The 24,669-nt window shown below is 39.9% G+C and overlaps 1 protein-coding gene across 2 annotated transcripts in view; it reads left to right on the forward strand.

Moving 5' to 3' along the window:
* The first annotated feature begins 715 nt into the window (after positions 1 to 715).
* Positions 716 to 24,669, forward strand: part of zeb2b (zinc finger E-box binding homeobox 2b) — a 65,295-nt gene continuing 41,341 nt past the window's right edge. For both annotated transcript variants that reach the window (XM_067373174.1, XM_067373175.1), the window contains exons 1-2: positions 716 to 879; positions 1,802 to 1,950. In XM_067373174.1, the coding sequence (XP_067229275.1) occupies positions 1,878 to 1,950 (73 nt within the window). In that variant the 5' untranslated portion in view covers positions 716 to 879; positions 1,802 to 1,877. The remainder of the gene's footprint in view (positions 880 to 1,801; positions 1,951 to 24,669) is intronic.

Here is a 24,669-nt window from a genome sequence, read left to right on the forward strand (position 1 = left end):
TGATTTGTTTTTATTAAATGCACGGATACATACCTGATTGATTATAGATTACAGTGATGTTGAACAAAAGCACGAATCAGAGCTGATGTCTTCATTATCCGAGCAGAAGCAGTGTCTCCCTCTGAACACTTCAGCACTAAAGCGTGAATCACAGCAGAAGAAAGAATGAAAGAATGAAAGAATGCAGAGAGAGAGAGAAGCGCATTCACGCCCTCAAATGTGTCGGAATCCCTCTGAAATCTCGTCGATGCGTTTCTTTCTTTCAGCTTCGACTGGAAAATCACATGAACATCACCGCACCGTTTTGTGTTTAAAAGTCCTGAAGTCTCACCTGTATACCTGCAGACTCACCTGTCACAGGAGAGCGCGCGCTCCCGCCCTGCACGAACCTGCGCGCGCTTCCCGCGTCTCCTCTGACAGAACGGTTCCGCGCATCTGCGATTTCATCTTTTGTTTTTATTTCATCCTCTTTTATTTCTCCTGCAATCGTCGCTGAAGAGAATGTGAGAGAAAGAGAGAGAGAGAGAGAAAGAGAGAGTGAGAGTAAACGTGCACGAACTTTCTTCAAACGTTATTCGTGTCTTCCTATAAAGGTGCCTGATGCTGTGTGTGCGCGCGCGCGCTCATAAAACACACACGTTTGGCTCTATTATCCCTCCCTGTGCTGATAGGTGGCGTGTGTTTCTCTCTCTCTCGAAAAGAAAAGGAGGAAAACAGTGTCATTCGAGGCGTGTGAGCGCGTCAGTCCGAGCGCAGGTTTGAGTCCTGGAGTGTGTGAGAGGATCAGTCAGGAATAACGCGCCTCTGTTTCTCAGGCTTTATTCTGGACCCAGACACTATAACACACACAACACACACTCCTGCGGCCGAGAGCACAAGGTAAGACACACTCTTTTACCTTCACACCAGCTTTAGAACTGAACTAATGCCAAATAAAGCCGCTGTAAAGCTGCAGGATCGAGGATGCTCGTAGTTAAAGTCGAACACAAAGGTGTGCGTATTTTACCTCAGAGTTCACCTGTGCAGGTGCGCGCAGCGACTCCAACTACTTACTTAAAACTCGCATTTTATTTTAGGGAAAAAAACAGCAACGCTTGGAATTGCGTGTGTTAAGGATTTTAACATTTTTGCAAATTACTTTTTTTAAAATCTGTAATATTGCAGTGCGCGAGATGGTGATGAACACATCGCTGCAAATTCAGCTGTAAATGTATCATTTAATTGAGCTTTAAAAAAAAGAACCACATTTACAAAAACAATTTTCACATTTAATCACAAAATATATAATTTATATTAAGTAAATATAAATGCAGTTTTTAAATGTTTGATTAATTGATGATTATGAGATCATGTTTGTTTTATTTTACATGCAACTTCAGTATCTATCGATGCATATTTATTCAAGCACACAGTCATTTTCATTATATACAGACCCGATTTTACAAAGTTCAGCAAGAGCTAAAACACTCCGAAAACAATATTATTCCTAATACTGTCTGATTTAAAATGTTAGTGTTCTCGTTTTATTATAGTTCATATTTATGCCTAAAAACAATCCATAGAAAATATATCGTGATGTAAGTAAATTAGACCAATAAAAAGCAAGCAGACCCAAGTATAAATCAGTGTCTGACCTTCGAGACTCTGTTCTTCAGATGTTGCTGTTTAAATCACGCACGCACTCTGAAACTGTTATTTGGATGTCCATAAGTCAGTGCATGCGTCGCTGATCAGATGCGATCTCTCTTTCACTCATGTGTTTGTGTCTCTCTGTTCGTGTCTCGCGCTGATGGGCTGCCAGAGGGAGCGGTTCACCCTGCTGCTGTGTTCGCTCGGGTCTGAGTCCATGCAAACTGCCATCTGATCCACGTTTATCAATGCGGGAGCTGATCATGGCGGATGGCCCCCGGTGTAAGAGGCGAAAACAAGCCAACCCGCGGAGGAAAAACGGTAAGAGAGCGGCTTGAGAAAGTGTCCTGGCGCGGCGCGTAAGCGGTCGCGTTACGCGGGACGCAGAGAGATGAGAGCGGGCAGAGCAGGGTCCAGTTTAATAGAAATTGGAGTAAACGGGCAGGATGTAAATAAAGGCCATGTAGCGCTTTTTCTCTCTGTATTTTCGCTCAAGTTTGGAAATGAAAGTTTGTGCGTAATTCTCAGGAGCGTTAACCGCGTCACGTTAGATGCCTGTGGATTCTTCAGCCCTACATTTCGTTTGTTTAAGAAGCTGCTGACCGGTTGGTTAGTCTCAGAGCGTTATTCTCATTCATTCTCAGAAGCGTGGATTGGAGGTGTTTTTGTGTTCAGCTCCGTGCCTGATGACAAACACAGCTTGTTGTGAAGCACAGATGAGTTTTTATTATTATTATAAACTTGTGGTGTTTTCAGGGATGTTGTGTGTGTGTGTTGGGTGTTTTACACACACACACACACACACACTATAGTGTTTTATATAAACTAAACACGAGCATCGATAGACTGGGTTCAGCTGAACTGGGTTTGTTGGGATTAAACGCTGCGATCAGTTCAGCTCCATCTTCCTCTTTCCTTTATGAAATGTTTCATATTGATCCGCTAGAAAATCAATACGAGCACGAGAGTCTGTTCAGCCTCACGAGTGTCTTCAAGCACTCAAGTTTAAAACGCGTAATTCTGCTTTCACACTTTGAGACTAATAAAGCATTTCAAAAAATTCAAGAAATAAAATACCACAGATGCGTTTGTGTTTTTAGACACGCATGTGATTGATCTGCACGAAAATGAAACGGTTCTGAAATATTCATATGCAATGTTTGTTATTTTGGGGAGCTCGTGAACGCGCATGAGGGTGTGTGATAATACTAAATTAATTGTTTATGTAGAAATAAAAATGCTGCAGTGAAAAAAAAAAAGTGTCCTGATATGAAGTGACAGTCGATTTAAAATGAGGACAGCTGAAATATTCAGTGATGCTGCAGATGACTGTAGAGAAATGTGTGTGTTCTCACACACCTGCTGCGTTCAGCGTGTCCAGGTAAACTCAGGTGTGCGGTGAGACAAGTGCTTCAAAAATTAATTCGTTTAACCTTTTTTTTGCATGCATACATTTTTTTTTTTTTTGCATGCAACCTTTTTTTAATCTAAAAATATTGAAAATGAATCAAATTAAATTGATAAAGCAATCCAGCAAACGGACTCATGTAGCATCGAATCATTCATGCGTGTTTGTGTTTTGCGTGGCGGCGTGTGTTGAGTGTGCTGTGCTTCTGCGAGAGCTGGAGCGAGTTCAGGGCGAGGATCTGAAGCGTTCAGAGTTCGGCCGCTGGAATGGGTTCTGCTGAAGTCCGGTCCAGCTGTATGTGAGTCAGTCACAGCTGCTTCATTACCTTTATTTTGTGTACACTGTTTTTACTGTGCGATCTGCTGTGTTTTCACGAAAGCTCCGAAGCCGATGTCAGAGGTCACGCGGAAAGAGTTTTCTGTTTGTCGTGCCTGCACGTACGGGAAGTCTTTCACAAATTCAGCGCTCTCAGGAAGAGCTGGCTTCCTCTGTGTCCCGAGACAGATATTTTCACAGGTTTCCTGCAGCACAAAGCCGCGCTCCTCGTGCCGCGTTCAGCGAGCGACAGATTGATTACATCATTCCAGGTCGGGAAAAGCTCCTGCGTGGCGCGAGGAGGAGAAGTCTCTGTGTTTGATTATGGCAGCTGAGCCGTCGTTGCTGAATTAGGAGGGGGCGCTTCTGTAGCCCGGCTCTTTCATCCCCAACAATGGCAGATTCCGCCCCGTCTAAACTGTTTCTGCGCCCCCATTATGCTGCGCGGCTCCCTCGCCGCACGGCCCCTCCTCTGCCTCCTGCGTTTGGGAGGAGCGGGGCCGCTCACAGCTGATTGTCAGCTCTAATGCGTGTCACTTACGTGTGTGTAAGGTGAAGCGAGCGTGAGCACACCTTTGGTCCCCGCGCCCAGAGGAGCGCTTGAGTTTGGGAGACTCTGCGGTGAGTTCAGTGCAGCGGGTGGAAAGAGTTTCAGAGGAGGAGGATGGTGCTCTTCATCTCTTCCTCTCCTGCTCGTCCACGGCATTTCTCTGCTCATCTCTGCAGTGTGTGATTTGTACTTTCCTGTGCTCTTTCTATGTCGCGCAGCTGTCGGGTTAGAGAGGACTTGAGTAGTTTCTGCTTGCAATAATTTTTATGTTCAGGACAGAGTCAGCTGTGCTGCTGTCATTCCAGGATTTCTCAGGATTATGAAGCTGGATTAATCACGGCGATCCAGACCGTTGCGCACTTTCTGCTATCAGGGAATATCTGTCACATTTTAAGTGTCACTTTTTAAAGGTGATTCAGAATCTTTTCAAATTCAGAATTTCACATATTCTTAAATATGTTCATAAATAAATCAGTAACACTTTAGTATGGGGAACACACATGACTTTTCCCTCAATAAACTCCTAATTTGCTGTTTATGAATCGTTAGTAAGGTAGTTGTTAAGTTTAGGAATAGGGTAGGATTAAGAGTGTAAAGCATTAATATGTGCTTTTTAAGTACTAATAAACAGCCAATATTCTGGTAATATGCATGCTAATATGCAACCAGTTTAAAGACCCTAAAACAAAGTGTTAATAAACCCTTAGTAAATATTAACCTTAAAAAAAAAAAAAAAAATTCTTAGTTCCTCAATGTTTATATTCATTTTTCGTTCACTTTATAATGTGCAGGCTCATGAGTAATCAACGCCTGTCAATCAAACATGCTCCGCCCCTTGTGTTTTTTTGTTGTTGTTGAATATTTTATCTAATTTGATAATGCTGTCTGCCATCAATAAGATCTCTCCGCTGCATTCAGCACATTCTACATCATTCGGCACAGAAAATGTGAAAAACGTCAAGAGATTGTAAATGCACCGGGTTTATTCATGTCGAGTTATTATTTAATGTGACTAAATTACCTGACTGCATTAAGATTTGCCTTTGAAAGTCATTTTTAATGGTCTTGTCGGGTAGAAAAAGCTCCTTGAGGTGACAAATTCATGATTTCACTTTGCGGTGCTCCCAGTTGTACTTTATCGCTGTGGTTCTGTGAAGATATTTTGGCCTAACGGAGAGAGAGAGAGAGAGAGAGAGAGAGAGAGAGAGTCAGGCCCCCTCCTCGACCCAGAGCTCTGTGGAAATGCCTTAGGTGTGACTTCACTTTCACTCACATCACCGCTGACCCGACTGCCTTTCATATCACATCCACCGCGTCTCCACCGGTAAACATCCCCCGAGGGCCGAACAAAGAACACGGCCCTTTCTCCTTAATCACAACCCAGCCCTCTCTCTCTCTCTCTCTCTCTCTCTCTCTCTCTGCCAGCATGCAGCATTTGCATTCAGCTTCAGAAAGGCGCGCATGAAAAGAGGGAAGAGCGACAGAAGAGAAAAAAACAGAATAAAGGCAGAAGAGGGTGGGTGTCGAGAGCAAAATAACTGAGGTGTTTGTGAATGTTTGTTGGGCCTCCCCTGGTTACGGCCCTTATATAGACCCACACACACACACACACACACACACACACAGATAGTGTTACGCAGCGGCATGTTCGCTCTATTCATGGATGCACACTTAAGAGAAAATCATCTGTGTGAGGCACGGCTGCTTTAAGATGCAAGAATAGTTTGGAACAGGTGTGTGTGTGTGTGTATGTGTGTGTTTAGATAATTTAATGTGTTTGTTTTTACCTTTTTTATACTTAATGAATATAGTTTTTGGCATGATTTTTAGCCTTATCGAATGCTTCAAATGTGGACCATAGATTTCAACTGTTAGTGTTTTTGTCAATGCAGTTTTTTAGTTTGTTTCAAGTCCATCGAGATTCACTTAGAGCATTTCTTTAATAAATGAGTGATAATAAAAAAAATGTTAAAAGTTAAAAATAATTTAAACATCATTTGTATATTAAATTATATATTATTATTGTTATATAAATGTATGTATATATATATATATAATTTTTTTTTTTTTTTTTTGTACACACACACACACACACACACACACACACAATTAACTATTTTTTAATTATTTTATATGCTTTCACAGCTTAAACAGGATTGAATGGGCCTTTTGGATTTCTCTCTAGTTGGACAGTAAAGACCTGCTGCTATTTTGCTTGTTGTTACCTTTATTTATAATATATATATATATGGTATGATTTTTAGCTTTATCAAATGCTTCAAACATGCAAAAATCGAACCATTTCTACAGCTGAATTTCACAAATGCAGTCCATCGAGATTCATTTATTGAGCATGAAACATTTCTTTAATAAATGATTTATTATAAACAATGTTAAAAATTAAAAATAATTTTAATATAGTGTATGTATATATATATATATATATATATATATATATATATATATATATATATATATATATATATATACATAAATATTATAATTATTCTAGTTATATAAATTAATGTAGTTATATTATTTATATGAATATTTATATACACAAATTACATGCAAATTATATATTACATAATTTAAATATATATTACATAATTGCTTTTGCAGCTTAAACAGGAATTCTTTCTCTCAGTTTCACTCTAGTTGGACAGTAAAGATCCTATTTGTTTTTCTAGATATGAGTACTTTTGAATATATTTCTGTGAGGCGGATGCAGCTTCTCTCACACACACTGAAGGGGTTTATCTGGACTGGAGCAGAGGATGTTGCTGACAGTCTGAGTTTGTAAGGAGACGCAGCTCACCTCTGAAGCACATGAACTCTGTTCTGCTTCAGAACTTCAGCAGAGATTATCAGCCGCTGGATTTATCCTGATTTACTTCAGAAAACACCTTTGCACACTGTGAGAGAGAGCTAGATGACACTGTGCTCGCAACACCAGCGTCAGCGGTTCGATTCTGTGTGCACTGACAAAAACTCGAATGCAGGATACTGCAGAAAAACAGATGACATATTAATGAATATTCATCTCATTTGTGATTTTTCTTACTGCTGATAAGCATGTTTTTTTCAGGTGCATTTAATTTAAGTATGCACTTTTCTCCAAGAAGTGCAGTAAGAGTTTAGAGCTGTAAAAGGATTTTTGATTCTAGGAGAATTTGAGTGTTTGACACACGATTCAGGACGTTCTTCAGCTCTCTGCTCAGGAGAAAAGGCATCAGATATGGAATAGATCTCATTGGTGATTTCTCTTTCATTGTAGTCAAACTCAACCCATTGTGGATCTTGATGTGTGGCTGAAGTGTGTAGATGAGCTCTTGAGGTGTGTAACCTGTGATCCGTCAGTCTGATCCTCAGGTTTATCCTCTATAACACGAACAGCAGAGATCGTCTGTCTGTCTGAGATGAGCTTCTGTAGTTCATGTGCTCATTGTTAGATTTTAATAACTTAATGTGAGGAAAGGTAAAATAAAACATCATCCAAGATGAAGCCTTGAATCGCTCACGTCTCGTACAGCAGTGAGGGTCGACGGCTGTATCTGCTCCATGTCATTTTACAGCTTATAATGAATTTAACAGCCAACTGGCAACTAACCCACATTTTATTTACTCACCAGTTTTTACTAGCAATTAGCACAGTGCGTGTTCATTTTGGACCCTGGACGCCACTGTGTCCGCATCCTCTCACAAACAAACGTCACACTGAAGCATCTGCGCCGAAACATCGATCCGTTCGGCCGTGTGATTGTGTGCTTCTCGTCTTCATGTATCAGGCCGCAGCGTTTCAGACCGGAGAAATATCACGGCTCATTTCAGATCTCACACACGATTCATTTCCCATTGTCTCTGTTTGTGCATCATAATATTGTGTGTAAGATTTTGCATAAAAAAAAATCCTCTCAGGTGTCAACATGTTCATTTGCAGGAAGGGCTGGTGTGACTGTCGCTCTTGTGCCGCTCAGGTGTGAAAACACGCGTGTCGTCAGTTGGACACGCTGCCGTGTTCTGCAGGTTTGAGCTGTATAAATTAGCATGAGTTTGATGGCCATATTCTGCAGAAGAAAGAATGAGAGAGAGAAAGAAAGAGAGGAGACACGTTTACATCTTTCATTCTCTAGAGGTGATTCAAAACGCTGTATATATGTGTGTTATTATTTATGTTTTCTTGATAGATAGATAGATAGATAGATAGATAGATAGATAGATAGATGATAGATAGATAGATAGATAGATAGATAGATAGATAGATAGATAGATAGATAGATAGATAGATAGATAGATAGATAGATAGATAGATAGATAGATAGATAGATAGATAGATAGATAGATAGATAGATAGATATACATTTACATTTATATTTTTAAGGATTGGTTAATAAAGTCATCACACACACACACACACACACACACACAGAGGTTGTTTCTCTTTGATGATTGTCTCTTCTGGCAAGGTCAAACAATCAATAAGAGATGTGTAGATATCAGATCATGACATCAGGAACACACACACACACACACACACACCATATTTCAGTTCATTTTTTGTCAAATAGGGGAGATGAAGATTATTAAACCATCATATCAAGCTTCATCTGTTTATGAGTCTTCAGAAAAGCAGAAGTCCGCTTATTTCAGGAGTTTGATGTGTGAGATTTTGACGTCGACTTTAGTCGTATTTAGTGTTTTAATCATCTCACCATCAGCACAGACCAGGAAATTGTTGAAATTGCCGTGTTGGCTTGTTGCTGTAACCTTAGGTAAAAGTGTGCCAAGGAGACACAGAGGCACACACACACACACACACACACACACACACACACACACACACACAGGGCTGGCATGTGTGTTGCGGTTAATGGACTCTGACTGCGGATAAAGCCTCGTGCCGCAGCGGCCGTCACAGCCTCGTCTCGCCGCTGTCACACACGAATGTCAAACAAACACCTCCTCAGGTAGAGCCGGGATAATCATACAGACAGCGTGTCCTCAGCCTTTCTCAGACGCACGAACACAGGACGAGCCCCGCGGCTGCGGTTCAGAGCCTTTACCTGCCCGTCTGTGTGTGTGTGTGTGTGTGTGTTTTCATTCGCTCGCTGCATCATGTACATTAACTTGCACTGTTAATGTTTCACAGCTCACACCTGACATGATCAGCTCAGCTGCGATTTGACTCTAATCCCAGAAGAAAATGTTATTTCAGTTCAGGTTTATTTGTATATTTCTTTTCACAATGCATATTGTTTCAAAGCAGCTTTACAGAAAACTCTTGATTCATTGTTACAGTTTAGGAAGTATTCTGTTATTAGTTAATGTCGTGTGTCAGGCAACAATCACAACTTGTGCTCACAAGGTATAATATTTCAATACAAGTTTCGCATGTCGATTGAAAGTTGTCGTCATCTGAAGTCTTCGCAGTTGTTGGTGTCGCAAAATTTTCATAGCTTTAGATCCAGATTTAATCAACTTTATTTCAGATGTTTCTGTCGTTAGGAGGTCAGGTCATATAGTGAGAGTATAGAGATGTAAAGTGAACGTGGAGAACAGCTCAGCTGGAATTTGATATTTAGACTTTGGGAAACTCTGATGAGAGATTCATCAGATGATGTGCGTTCCCTTTACGAAAAACAATTGAGATATTAATTTGTGCTTTTTCTTTCCTATGTGAATGAAGCACTAGATGGTTTATGTTAGTTATTGGTGTTTTTTTCTGAGTCTCTTTGGGTCTGTTTGGAGCAGTCACACTCACAAACGTCATCAGAGCTCGTAATTAGTGAAGGGACGGCCGGTGAAAGCGTTTCTCTCAGTAATTAAAGTAATGAAATATTCATTTCTGCCTTTTCTGAGAGGAGTGGGCAGTTCTGTTACAATAGCAGACAGTCTCATGTGCAATTAGCACACACACACACACACACACACACACACACATACACACAGTCTTTTTAACCTTGTGTGTGTGTGAGTTTTATGTCCGACACAGAGGTTACCTTTTCCCAACGGTGCAAAATTGACTTGACGTAAGTGTTCATCAGTCACAGGACTCTCCCCTCGAGGTATTTGCATCAAATCAACTCAGTCGAGCTGCGAGAATCTGACAGCAGAGAGACAGACAGGCAGAGAGAGAGAGAGCTGATGGTGTGTGTGTGTGTGTGTGTGTTTGGGGTCAGAGAGCTGTAAACACGTCAGGTCACTGCGTTATAGATGTAAATTGAAGAACAATGTTGAGTTTTCATGTTTTATAAAGTCTTTCCATAGGCATAATAGTTATTTTACTGTACAAACTGTACATTCTCTCCCCTTACACACACTAGCCCTAATCCTAACCATCACAGGAAACTGTCTGCATTTCTACATTTTTAATAAAACATCATTTAGTATGATTTATAAGCATGAGGGCCAAAAAATATCCACTCAAGGACAAGGATTTCGGATATTGCCATCTTTGTGGGAACATTTTGTCCTCATAACGTAGTGTTTACCAGGACCATACACACACACACACACACACACACACACACACACACACACACACACACACACACACACACACACACACACACACACACACACACACACACACACACACACACACACACAGAATTAAAATAGCTCTTTCCTTTGTGAAAAGCGTTACAGCAGTGAGCTTCTGTTAGGTCGCTTTGGCCAAATGAAAGATGAAAAGGTTTGTGTTTGCCATGGAAATATTGCACCATTATTTTCTGGAATATTCTTCAGTGGGGCTTTAGAGAGCACAGATAAGTCCTGAAGTGTTGAAAGTTTTAGTGAATATCTGCTCCAGTTCTGTCTCTGCTACACTACAAAGACCAAATACTCCACGAGTTCAACGCAAAAAAATGCCTTAAATCCCCCAAGAGGAGAGAGAGAGAGAGAGAGAGAGAGAGAGAGAGAGAGAGCTTTATTTCTCGTATTCATCTCTCACATGAGCTCATACTGAGAGCAGAGGAGTTTCTCTCAGGTGTTTCACCAACTCTGTAACTCTGTAACACGTTTCCCCTCCTTCACTCCGCAGAACTGGACTTTGGTGTCTAAAACTCGGACGCAGAGTGTTTGTCTCTGTTTATCACAGGGACCTTAATAAAATCCGCCCTCTCCAACAAGAACGGACAAATAAAGCCCAGAAAACCCGTCTGGAATCTTCTATAAAGTCAAGGATGTTTCCACAGCCTCCGCTCCGGCAAACGCAGGGTTAACCGAATTAAACAATTTGCAAACAGATAAAGTCAGTCAGTCAGTCTAAGACTTTTTTTCCCTGATGCAAAACAATTACTAAATTACAGTACATAAAAACTGTTCTGTGTCGGTATTTATGCAATCAACATAACCAAGAAACAAAACAATTTAATGTGGAAAAATCATCATTCATCTGCATTATAATTGCCGCTTTTCCTCATGTACACGGCAGTTAATTAAAATTGTGATTAAATCCATCTCTGCCGCCTAAGATGTCTTTCCCGAAACAGGTGGTACGGAATTTAAAAGTAAAGAGAAAAAGCGTAATTAGCATTGGAAATTGAGAAATTGCCTGCAAGAATCGGTGTTAATTTCATTCTCTGATGAGGTGATTTATAACGGCGGCTCAGCCGAGGCTCATCCGCGCCTTTCCCAGCATGCACCGTGAATGTGTTTGCTAAATATTTGAAGTGTTTTAAGGCAGAGAGCTGCACATTTACCGCGGCTGATGGCTTCAAACTCTCTTACGCCACGCACTTTCAAACGTGGATTTACCAGCCAATCAAGAGAGTGTTTATCTGCCGTCTACAGCAGGAGACAATAATAACGCAGAGACGCACATAACGCCAACCGCGGCTGACTGTCACTGCCGGGAACAGAAGGACACACTGATAGACTTTCCTCTGAACTCTCACCGCTCTAATTACTCAAGCACTCGTCAGATGGAAATGCTGATTACAGAGAGATTTATATCGCCGCTCTGAGACTTTCATCCAGTTGGTTACTTGAGCCGCTGACTCTCATCATGTTGAACGAAAAGTATTTTGGACACTTAACATGTTTGGATGTCATTGTGTTAGATAACAAAATCTCAAAACTCGCTGCAACTTTATCATTTTCGCTGAACGACTGAATCAGATGATGTTTTTATGCATTTCCTTACAGTAAATAATACTGGCTTCCGTATCCAATACAACGATTTTAATTGTTTTAAGTCAATAATTCCTTTCTGGGTCACTTTAAATCTTTTTATGTAATACGTGCATGTTTATGAATGTACATATGCTCATATGAATATTTATTATTTGGGTGAAATGTGTATTTTCATTGGTAGTGCAAAATGTCTGAGTAGAAAGAAAGGATAGTTTTGACAAACTTTAGCATTTTCCTTCTGCAATTTCCTTTTTGCCTGGAGAGTTTCCTAAAACACACACACACACACACACTCAGTTTACGGTGTGTTTCTCGGCCAGCATTCGCAGCAGTGTGACGGATTGTTGCAGCTTTTTTGCAGGAGTGTGTGTGTGTGTGTGTGTGTGTGTGTGTGTGTCAGGGTGTGTTTGTAGTGGCGTGTGTTTGCTGTGTTCTGAGATTCAAGGTGCTGCTTCTGTTCAGCATGTCAAATGTAGCCCACACACAGCTCCTTATCTGCAAAGACCCCAAACGCAGCGGACACACACACACACACACACACACACACACACACATGCATCCAAGAATTTCCCTTTATTATGATTTCATCCTATTGCTCTTGGAGTCACTCGACTGCTTGGTTCACGTGTGATCTGACAGGTATTCCAGAGCGTAGTGACCCTTTACAGCCGAACATACTGCAGCTGACACACACACACTCACACACACACACACACACACACACACACACACACACACACGTTCTGCATGGATTTTGTTGTAACTGAGCTGGATGTTGTCTTTCTCTTATTTTTGAGTTGATTTGGTGCAGCATTTTGTCACAATTGTTTGCATTTTGTAATTATTAATGCAATATCCATAAATCTGTCTCGTCACTGAGATTGCAGGAATGTTTTTTATTGCTCAGGTATGCAGTAGTCCAGATCTGGACCCTGAAATGGTTTAATCTGTGCATCATTTATCATTAATTGATATATTTGTGAACAATGCATTTTCTCTCTCCACATGAAGTAATTGACTCGTCTTTACACTGTAAAGGCCCTGCGTGACACGCTGATGTGAATATATTTTCACAATCAGTCGTGAGAAAACTGTCTAACTCAGTGTTTCTGCTGCTGGATTCACATGCATAGAAAACACACTGATTGGCAAGACAATAATACAGACACAGCATTTTACATGCACAGAATACACATCTGTGAGCTGCTCAATCTAACACTGCATCAGTTTTACAAAAAAAAAAAAAATATATATATATATTTTTTTTTTTTTATCTGCATTTTCTATATTTATCAAACCACCAATCGTTAATATTTTAAGTATTCATGATTTATTATTTCTAGTTTTTAAAAGGTATTGTTTATAGGCTTTTATTATTATGGCTACAAAATAATATATTTAAGATGCATTTCTTTAAAATGCACATTACTTATTTAATTCCATAGACATCTGATTTATTTAGCTGTTCTATGATTTAATTTTACAAACATAATATTAATATATTGGTGGCTTGTACACTACCATTTAAATGTTTGGAGCTTGTTTAAAGAAATTGATACTTTTATCCATCAAGGATACATTAATAGATCAAAAGTCACAGTTAAGACATTTATAATGTTACAAAATTCTGTTCTTTTGAACTTTCTGTTCATCAAAGAATCCTGAATAATAAAAATGACGGTTTCCACAGAAATCTGAACTGTTTTCAACATTGATAATAATCATAAATGTTTCTAATCATCATATTAGAATGATTTCTGAAGGATCATGTGACACTGAAGACTGGAGTAATGATGCTGAAAATTCAGCTTTGATCACAGGAATAAATTACACTTTACTATATATTCACATAGAAAACAGCTGATTTACACTGGAATAATATTTCACTGTTTTACTGTAATTTTGATCAAATAAATGTAGCCTTGGTGAGCAGAAGAGACTCATTCAGAAGCATCTTTGCGATCCCAGACATTTAATATTTGTTTTCATGTTTGATCACCCCTAAATATTGCTTTCAAGAGTGTGTAGAATCTGAATTGTTGGCAGTCTGAATTTAATTAGCATCTGTACAGTATGATGCCCTATAGAGCCGAATCATACTGAGGACGTGACGCCGTAAAACAACTAGTGTTGAGTTCATTCTCTGGGAATGTTTCAAACGTAGTAGATGTAGGTGAGCATAATTCATCCTAATCCTGCATGAGCTCCTGTTCAGTGTGTGATAGACCGACAGACAGCGCAGAATATACCAGAGTGTGTCTGTGGAGAGAGAGAGAGAGAGAGAGAGAGAGAGAGTATTGGTGGATTTCACAGGTAACTGGATTACGTGGGCACATAATTGATCCATTTGGGGGGAAAATGACGGAGCTCTAAGCTTTGGAAATGGAGTTTATGAAACAGGCATTCGTAAATTCAAAGGAATCAATATGTCAATTTTATTACATCTTCGGGGCAGATGAGTTTTAAAAGAGGCCTGTCTTATTTTCCATGTGTGTGTTTCACACTACAGGTCTTGGGTGGCTGTTTGGTTTGATGTCAATGTTTTATTGCATACGCGAGCGTCAGGACGAGCTCGTTCCACCCGGTTTGGCCGTCTGCGAAAGCTCTGCCAGAAAAAGATGTTTGTCAGCTCTGCGAGAACGATCCCTGCGACGGAGCCTTTTAGTGCTTCGAGAAAAGACAATAAAGCATTCCTCGCTCGTCAAGCCATCCATTTATAATGCAGGAAAGTGGAGTAAGAGCATTTCTGCATTTTCATCAGTAAAATATTCACATTTCATTTACACCGTAGCGCAGCCCAACTCGGTTTTATTACTCAGCCAAGCTTCTGCTCTAATTTAAATGAATTATGCAGGCGAAAACTGATGCAAACAGACAGAAATGCGACGCTCGCTGCGGTTTTGCTTTTGTGCTGTCGAATTAAACCTGAGCGTGAGAAAGCAGGACCCTCAACCCCATGTGAAGAAGAAAAAGAAGTGAGCAGGTGGAAAAGAGAGAGAAAGAGGGAGTAATTACTCGGCCTGGTTTGCTGCCGTTTGTCGAGCACTATTATACTAGTTAATTTTCCAGCGGAAGTTGGTGATGCTTGCATTTCTCCTGCGCGTTCACTGACTGGCATCTGCTATCAATGCCTGGCAGATGTGTGTGCGAGGAGCAACCGCGAGCTCGATTATCCGTCCCGCGGCCGCAGAGCGCATGACTGCTCGTCCAGAGCACGTTTCCTGCATGCACACATGTATATGCATGCGGCTGCTGAATTAATTACATATGTTAGTGTGTCTTCTCATTCACAGATGAAAGGGGAAGGGAGGGGAGCGTATTCTCAGAGGAGAAATGCCACGACACCATCTCACTCTTTCACGCGGTCACTCCATTCGCTCGTCTCCCGACAGCACACCTTCCAGCACGTGAACCGCAAACCTGCGATAATGAGAGCAGATATTCGAGGCCTGCCTCGTTTAGAAAGCGCTTCTGATCTGTGCATCAAAACACACAAAGAGTCGTCGGCCATTTATCTGGATCGTATCGCTGAAGATCAGATCGGCAGATTTCTGCACACTGCAGCTTTTGTGATGCTGGTATTTGGTGTCGGATTGTTTGCTGTCTGTTTTGAGATACCATCAGTCGCTCTTTCAGATGGCACAAAGAGCTTATCATGGATTATTCTCTAGAAACGATCTCATCACATGCTGTGAGACGAGACTCTTCCAGGCTTGGAAGTTTGACAAGAGTCCGAGGCCTGTGGAAATTAAGCATGAGATCTCTTTAACATCTCAGTTGTCGAGTTCTCCTTCTCAGATGTTTCTCTTGACAAATGTAATGTTAGACATGTCTTCTTCAGATTCAAAAGAGTAGCAATTTGTGCTCAGATTTGCATGATTCCATGTCAGAGATCGCAGTATAAACCTTGATACTTGGATGAAGCAGCGAAATAACATGGACCTGTGTGTTTATGTGTGTGTGAGAGTGAGTGTACTTGTCTATCTAACAGGGAACCATGGTGTCATTACACATTCACTAACAAGGGACCACCGAGCAATGGGGGGACATCGTGGTCATGCTTTAAATCATGCTAAAATCAAGTAAAAAATTTGACCAAGTGGGGACCCACGGTTGTGTGTGTGTGTGTGTGTGTGTGTGTTTAAGCCCATACTCAGCAGCGCCCCTGTAGGCTGGAGCAGGAACTGTAATGTCCCATTAACACACGTCGTTCACACTTCTCTATTGTTTGAATGGCACGCTGTCCCAGAAAGGCTCTGAGACTGTAGAGCTGCTGCTTAACAGGCTGCTTAAGGAACCTTTTATTAAAACTATCAGGCCAGTTAAAGAATTTTTTAAATTATCTATCATTATTTTTTCTCTCTAATGCAAAAACATTCTAAGACAATTACTATATAAATTAACAAAATATTCAAATGTTTTTTGCAACCGAACAGGTGTCGCACCTTAGGTCAAGACTCAAATTTTTATGTTGACTTGCTGCTTTGAAAATGTTCAGCTGGCTTAATCAAATTGTGTGAACTGAATGTCTTTTAACACTGGAAATTTAGTTGAACCAACTGAAGATTTTCAACAAAACAGTCAACTCAACTTTGACCTCCACATAGAAGGCTTTTAAGTGCATTAATGTCTGTTTTTGTATGGATGGCATTTTATTTTGTTATGGGGAACAACAGTGGAATTTGAAGTGCAAGAAAAATGTGTCTGCTTAAACAGCTCATTTAGCATGTACAGTTTAACAAGTGTGGAAATGGGCATGGAATAGTGAATAAACAAAATTACTTGTTAGACTTGTTCCCCTATTAGATGGTAAAGTGTGACACCTTTTTGGTTGCTTTGCCATTTCTTACCATCACAATATTTGTTTATGGCAAAAACTGGAGTTTTAGTGTTATTATAAATATTGCTGCTACATTCAGAGATAATGAGAATGTGAAATATTGCTAAGACAAACCCAACATGTGTCACACTTTATCGTGTAACAGGGGACCTGTGTCCTTTTGTGTAGTGCTGCTTAAATTTAACATATACACTTTAACTTGTGTGGAAATCGACATTGAATGGCGAATAAAAATTGCCACTTAAAAATTGTAACATCTAAATTAACTTATTTTGTTATTATATCAATTTATACCAACAAAACTAAGTTTTTAATGTTTTAAATCAAGTAGAAATAGCTCTTTGAGGTAACAATTGCAAGTCACTGCTTTATACAGTGAACAGTGATTTTCTTAAACAAAATGTCTTTGTTCCCCTTTTAGATGGTAAAGTGTGACACTTGTTTGGTTGCTTTGAGAATGCAAAACCAGATAAGCACCAATGGAAGTGGAAAGTTCTGTGCGTGATCTACTGACAATGTGCAAATTAAACAACAGAAGCAGCCGGATCCTTTTCATAATAAACCAACGGGTGGTTTTTGGGTAGTAAATAATGGCGCAAATACCAGTTAATTGATGAGCACAAACCTTAGTAAATCACCTTAAATTATTCATTTAAATACTTTCCTCTCCATAATTTTTGTGTTTGAAAGGGAAGCTCCTACAAATGCATTTGTAATAAGGTCATCTTCAAAAACAACCCAGTCCATGCCTTTTCAGCGCTAATTTTTCACTGCAAGTCTGTAGTAAATTCTGAAAGTAGTATTTTAGCACAAAAGAGGGTTTACGCTGGTGCAAACTGTTAGTAAATCTGGCCCCAAATCTCAAAATTTTATGTTGACTGCAATGAAAATTAGGGCTGCATGATATATTGAAATAATCGGAATGTACATATTGCGATGGCGTGCGATATTAATGATTTTAATAGGCTACTTCAAAATGATGCGAAAATTCAAAGTTTTAGGTTGATGCATATTGCATAGACTGGGTAGGAGACTGTTACTTACCTGTGACTCGCTTGATGTTAAAACGAGTTATTAAGCGCAATAAGCTGTGGAAAACAAGTTATTGCAGTAACTCTTGCTGTCTGACATACATAGTTCTCTTTCGCAGCTTATTGTACTCAAACAGTCAAATACAGACACAGTTATGTATCTTAAGTGAACGTGAACAATTGGGAGAGAAATCGGATGCAAGTCAATAGTGCATTAGGTCTTAAAGTGACAGCAGCACAATACTGTAAACCTGATGTTGTCTGTCAAACAACAAGAGAAAAAATAAAATCACTTACTGTTCTTGACTGAATAACGTTTGTAGCTTTATTATAAATCAATGTATATTTAATGTAGTGTTTTAGATTTACATTTGATTTATTCAGCTGTTTGATTTAACAGTATAAATCAATTCATTATTGATTTATACTGTTGTGTGTGTGTGTGTAAGTGTGTGTGAGAGTGTTTAGACACTGTTGGTCCAGTGTGTGTGGGCTGGTTTGTCTTTTACTGTACTCTTGTGAGTCAGTAACATGTTGTACAAATGAAACACTTTTTTCACATCGACCAGAATGAAGCGCATCTTTCGCTCCCCCCGTCTGTTTGAATAGCTGAACGTCTCTCTCCTCCTTGCGTCACGATGAGTCTGAGAGAGTGTGTGTGTGTGTATACAATGACTTCACACTCATAGTACAGGCCCATGTTACTATACAACTGTAGTACTGTGGTTTACTTTTATTGTTCTGTTCTGTGCAGATCATTACATAGTAAATGACAAAAAAGAGACTATTTTTGTGTGCATTTCCTGTGAAGTGATAATTCAATTGCTGCTTGCTATGTAGTTGATTTGTCATCTCAGTGAGTGAAAACCAGTCTTATTTTATTATCATTGATATACTATTATAGTTTTTGTTAATATTTTCAGTAATTTGTGTGTGTGTGTGTGTGTGTGTGTAGTAATTGTGACTCAGGGTGGAGATGCTGTTGACCTCAGATGTGGGTTAAATGCAAATTGAATGAGAATCAGGCAGTGATAATTATGGTGGAGTGGAGAAGGGTCAGTCGAGCAAAAGAGCCGCAGCGAGACAGTCTCCTCTCGCTCTCTCTCTTCCAGACAGGAAGAAAACAGAACGACAACTACCCAGAACACCATAGCAACCACTTAGAACACATGAGCAACACCCTAGTAACCACTCAGAACATCCTAGCAACCCCTTGGAAACACTTGGCAATCAGTCAGAATGCTCCAGTATCGCGGTAGTGAGTTTTGACAGGCCCAGAATCGCTGACATGTAAAAGTTCACTCTGCCATGTCGAAACAGTCTTGCTCTCTCTGGATCAGAGTGTTATTGTCCCTCGGTGTTTATTGCACACGTCTTAAATGTCATCTCGCTGTGAGATCTCTCTGTGAGCTTTTTACAAAGGATACAGATAACACCAAATTAATCAATATCCCATTTCTCTCTCTTTCTGTCTCTCGCCGGCGCTGCCGATCGGCCGTGGATCCGTCCTCTTCACACCAGCAGCAGGTAAGCTGAAACTGATATTCACTTTACAGCTGTCGTGTTTTAATGCACACAAACACACTGCGGGTTCAGCGGAGTCTGAACGACTCTGGATAAAAGCTTTCGCCGATCACGCACACAGGTTGTGTTTTTACCTCGCGCTTAATTACTATTTATTGGCAGCTCCGCTCATCCTCTCGGCTTCTTTTTATCGCGCCTCTAAATAATTTCAGCAAATAAGACGGGCTCCTGCGTCTCAGCTTCACCCATCAAAGTTTAATCGAAGCCGCATTTTAGTTTTTGAATAAAGAACACTTAAAAAATTTAGATGCAAATTATTCTGCATTATTCATGGCCTCGTCGTCCTTGTAGATTTAAACATTTGCGAGGCCACCTTGATTTGAGTCATTACCTCGACTCGGGCTGTTCCGTCATGAATAAGGTATTTCCTACAAGTGCAGCGCTCGCCTGATGAGCTTTTAAAGTGCCTTTACACTCCGTCTGCACGCGCATGAGCGCATCCAACACGCCGGGCGAAATCCGTCTCAGGTGGCGAATCCTGGCAGTGAGTGACAGGAGAGAGAGAGTTTACTGGGATCGCTCCGCTTTAACTTTCGCGCTTCTACCTGAAAGCCAGAAGAGATCCTCAGAAATAAGCCGGCTTTGTGCGAGCAAACTCGAGAATCCCGCTCAATTTGTGCTCCCTTTGTAGCGACGAGGGGTGAAAAGCCCTTGAGAGGCACATCTGAACGCAGACAGCTCTTTTTAATTACTCCACACAGATTGTCGCAGATTATTGACTGTTACCTGTGTGGACTGACACGTGAGATCAATTGCAATTTGCTTTGCCGTTTCTTCAGATGTGGCTGGAGGATTTCTGAACGCACACGCCGAGCTTCAGAGAGGTTTTCAGAGAGATGAAGCGGTGATGATATGATTTGAAACATCCTGGCTCTTAGCATCACTTAAATCTACCTCGCAAGAACAAACTGGAGTCTTTAAATTATTCCCTTTCATCTGCACGCAAACAGCCATAAAATGATGAAATCTGCGGATCCCAGAAGCTTTTACTATTAAAGTCTAAAGCGTGGCCCAAATCTGCTGTAATGAAACGCTGTTTGTTTGTTTGTTTGCTGAGAGAGAAAACCTGTGCGCGTTAGAGAGATAGAACGAGAGAGAGAGAGAGAGTTAGTTCCTGTGGCCCCTGCAAGAAAAATAAAGTAGTTGACACAGTGTCTCGATCATCTTTACTACCCGCTGGAAGAATTAATATTTAAACATTCTAATAATGCGGCTTGCCTTGCATGCACTTTTAAGCAAAGCAACAATATTTTTCACCTGGGGTAACACAATGATTTTTCATCCTGCTGAGTGCAATTTCCCTTTCTAATGCGTCTGTGGAGCTTCCACCATTGGGCAGGCCGACTTTACTCTTTATTATTTCCCACTGAAAGAGAAAAAAATATTCATAGAGGTAAATATATTGAAATGAATTTTCGTGTCCATGAGCAAAGAAGAGCTCAGGCCGCCTTCTCTCCCAGAATGCTCCCCTCCAAAGCGGTGTAATGATTGGAAAAAAACGTTCTGCATTATCGGAGAAAGGGTGCGGAAAAATCGAAATAAACATGCTCTGAAATCGTCTGCTGTTTGAATATCCATAAAGCTGCTTTCCTTCAAAACATCATCTTTATGTATTTTCCCCACAATCGCTCCTGACAACTGGGGTGTCAAAAAATGTTTTTTGTTTGAACAAAAGGATATTACCTGGTGTTTGATTTTCTCTTTTAAAAAGCTCTGATTTGCCACTAAACAGGTGACGCACCTGCAACACACACACACACACACACACACAGAGAAAAGAAAGGACGTGTAAAAATGAGTGTGTGGAAAGGATGCGTGTGCAGATCTGCTGTGTGTCACGGAAAATGGATTCCTGAAGCCTGAAGCCTTTGTAATTGATCACAAGAATGAATTGTTGAGTTGTGTGGGCAAATTGAACAACATAAATATGAGTTATGATCTCCTCTGTTTATGTGTAGCTGTATAGTTATAGAAATAGAAAGAGGCTATGTGTGTGTGTGTGTGTGTGTGACCCAGCATCAGACCTGGACGATATGTTGAATATTCACAATATATTTTAGATTAATATGTTGCCGATACACTATGACTAGTTTGTTAATATCAATCTGACTACACAGTCCTTCCTTGACTCTAAGAGCGAGAGCAGAAATACAGTAGTGTTTTTCATTTAAACTTTCATTTAAGCAAAAACGCTGTAGAGTTTGATTCATTGGAATTGAATTTGAATCAGTTCAGACCAGACAATTCAATGAACTGATTCAAAGCACTGATTCAGTGATCTGTTTACAGGAGTGTCCATGTGGCATTTTCATTATTTATTGTTTTTTCCGTTAAAATATACACTCTTAAAAAGGGTTCCAAAAGTACCTTCCAAAATTATAAAAGTAGGGCTCCAAAAGAACCATCTTTTCCCACAGTAAAGATCCTTGGATGTTAAAGCTTCTTCATGGAATCGATACAGAACCTTTAGTTTTAAGAGTGTATGTGCATAATTATTGATGTTTTTTTATTGTGTATCATTATATTAGTGCATATTAATGAAAGAGATTAAATATAATACATCAAGATACATATTGAATATCACCAAAAGACTAGTTTGGCCCTGCGGTATGAACGCAGCAGCCTCTTTTGTCAAACCTCCGGTGAGCTTCACTAAAGCACACGCATACAAGCTTTCATGCTCTTATTGCTCTCTAGAGCTCTTCAAAGAGATGCGTTTCTCCCGCGACGTCTCACCTGATTGAAATCTAGCAGCTGCTGCGCGTCGTCTCTCATCTGTCGAGGTGGGAAAGAAACAGACGATTAGTTTCCACTTCACTCCGTCTGAGTCTCGTACGTCTCTGCGGCCTTTAGAAGAGACGCTCGTGCTAAAGGGCTCTGACACCCGCGGGCAGAACCAGGTGAAACCAGAGAAAAAACTAAACTTTACTCATCCTCATGTTGATCCAAACTCAGAGACATTCCTTGTTCTGTGGAAGACCAAAGGAGATATTTAGCAGAATGTTCACACTGCTCTTCTCCATATATAAAAAAAATAATAATAATAATAATTTTGAAGGTAAAAAAATGTTATGGTTAAGATATAAATTTTCTTACACTACACGGAGCAATTACTGTAAGAAATAATGTGGCATTTTATGTAATTTTACTGTAAAATATGCTGTTAAATATACTGGTTTTTTGAAAGTGAAAAAGTATTCTACAGCAAAAACCGTTAACTGACATTCCCAGAATTCTCTGTGACAGACATGTTTTTATTATTAATTTATTTAAATTAGGGTATTATGTTACATCATATGCTGTCAAATGAATGTTTATTGCATTATTTTATCGTCGTGTGTTTCCATGATGATTGTTTGCGCATCTTCTTCATGTTAGTATCTTCCTCAGATTGTGGAAAAGCTGCTTGTGATGATCTTTGATTCATCGTGTTACTACAACAAGCAGCATAAAGTTTCTGTTTAACATTCTGCTTAATATTTTCTTTTGTATTATGGCGTGCAACACCGAGAGGGTGAGTGAATGATTTAATTTTTGGACAGAGAGACACACAGTCCCGGGAGAACGTCCCGCCTGTCCTCTCTCTGGTGTAGTAATATGGAGAGACTCTGGAACACCTTTTTAAAACTTAATTGATTCGTGTAAAGAAGCGTCCCGCGCTGACACACTGCGTTATGATCAGGAGAGCAGCGGTCGGATGGAGCGGCCCGGCGCTGGGTGTCGGGGGGAATTACTCTGGACTGCTGGGAATGTGGGATAGACGGATGGGGATTTGCCGTGGGTCGGCCCAGATGACATTCAGACTATTAGATAAACTCATATCTAATTTAAGGCCAACTGACAACAGCAGTGCACTGGAACACGTCACACACACATGGAATGTTTGTCTACCTATTATACATAGTGTGTGTGTGTGTGCGTGTGTGTGTGTGTGTGCGTGTGTGTGCGTGTGTGTGTGCATGTGTTTTTGTGATTTATGAGGACACAAATTTGTATAATGACATTTGATATTACACTGGTATTTATTAAACATGAAATATGAGGACATTTCATGAGTCCTCATATTTAAAAACACACTAAACAATGTTTTATTAAAAATGTAGAAATGCAGACAGTTTCCTGTGATGGGTAGGGTTAGTGTAGGGGAGAGAATGTACAGTTTGTACAGTATAAAAACTATTATGCCTAAGCAGAGTCCTCACTTAGATAGCAAAACAAACTTGTGTGTGTGTGTGTGTGTGTGTGTGTGTGTGTGTGTGTGTGTGTGTGTGTGTGTGTGTGTGTGTGTGTGTGTGTGCGTGTGTGTCCATCTGGTGTAAATCGATCAGACTCATTACACACACACACACACACACACACACACACACACACACACACACACACACACACACACACACACACACACACACACAATGTTATTACTCTTTCGTATCTCAAGACACTTAATGGAGTTTCTGGATTTGTTTTATTGACGTATCAACTTTTTGTCTCAGATGTTTCTCATAAATTTCTTCAAGAATAATAAAACAGACTCAAATGAGTTAGTAGTTGTCAAACTGTGTGCAAAAAATATTTCTTCTTCAGTATTTTTTGTCTTGTTTCCAGCACATTCAACATAAAAAAAAGATATTTAATCTTGTTTTGAAGTGAGTTTATGCTTTAAAAAAAAGAAAAAAAAAAACTTGAGATGTATTTTTCTGACCTCATTGACATTTTTTTTTTCTTGTTTTAAACATGAAATCACTTCATTTTGATTGAAAAATTTGACGTAAACAAGATTTAATATCTTAATTCATTTTGCTTCTCCAATAAATGTATCTTGATTTAAGAAAACAAAAATATTAAGGAAGTTTGTTCAGAACATACAACATAGAGATGTAAAATGAATGTAGAGATTTGATGATTAATGTTTGAGTTCTTATTGGCATTTTTGATTCCAAACTTTGGTGTTTTGGCAAATCTGAGCACAGTTTTGAGAGAAGCTTCTAATTCCTACCTTATGTGTGTTTTTTTACACCAGTAAATGTTGGCCGTGCGTCAGGAGCCGTCAGTCTGAACTCAAGTGAGTGAGCGCCGGTGTGTTTTTAGATAGTTGAGCTGAGATTGAAGGACTCGAGAAGAGCTTCACGTGTGCTAATAGAGACGTGCTCTTTGAAGCATGAACTCTGTTTCTGAG

Source organism: Chanodichthys erythropterus, chromosome 21, assembly GCF_024489055.1.
Source record: "Chanodichthys erythropterus isolate Z2021 chromosome 21, ASM2448905v1, whole genome shotgun sequence".
NCBI lineage: Eukaryota > Metazoa > Chordata > Actinopteri > Cypriniformes > Xenocyprididae > Chanodichthys > Chanodichthys erythropterus.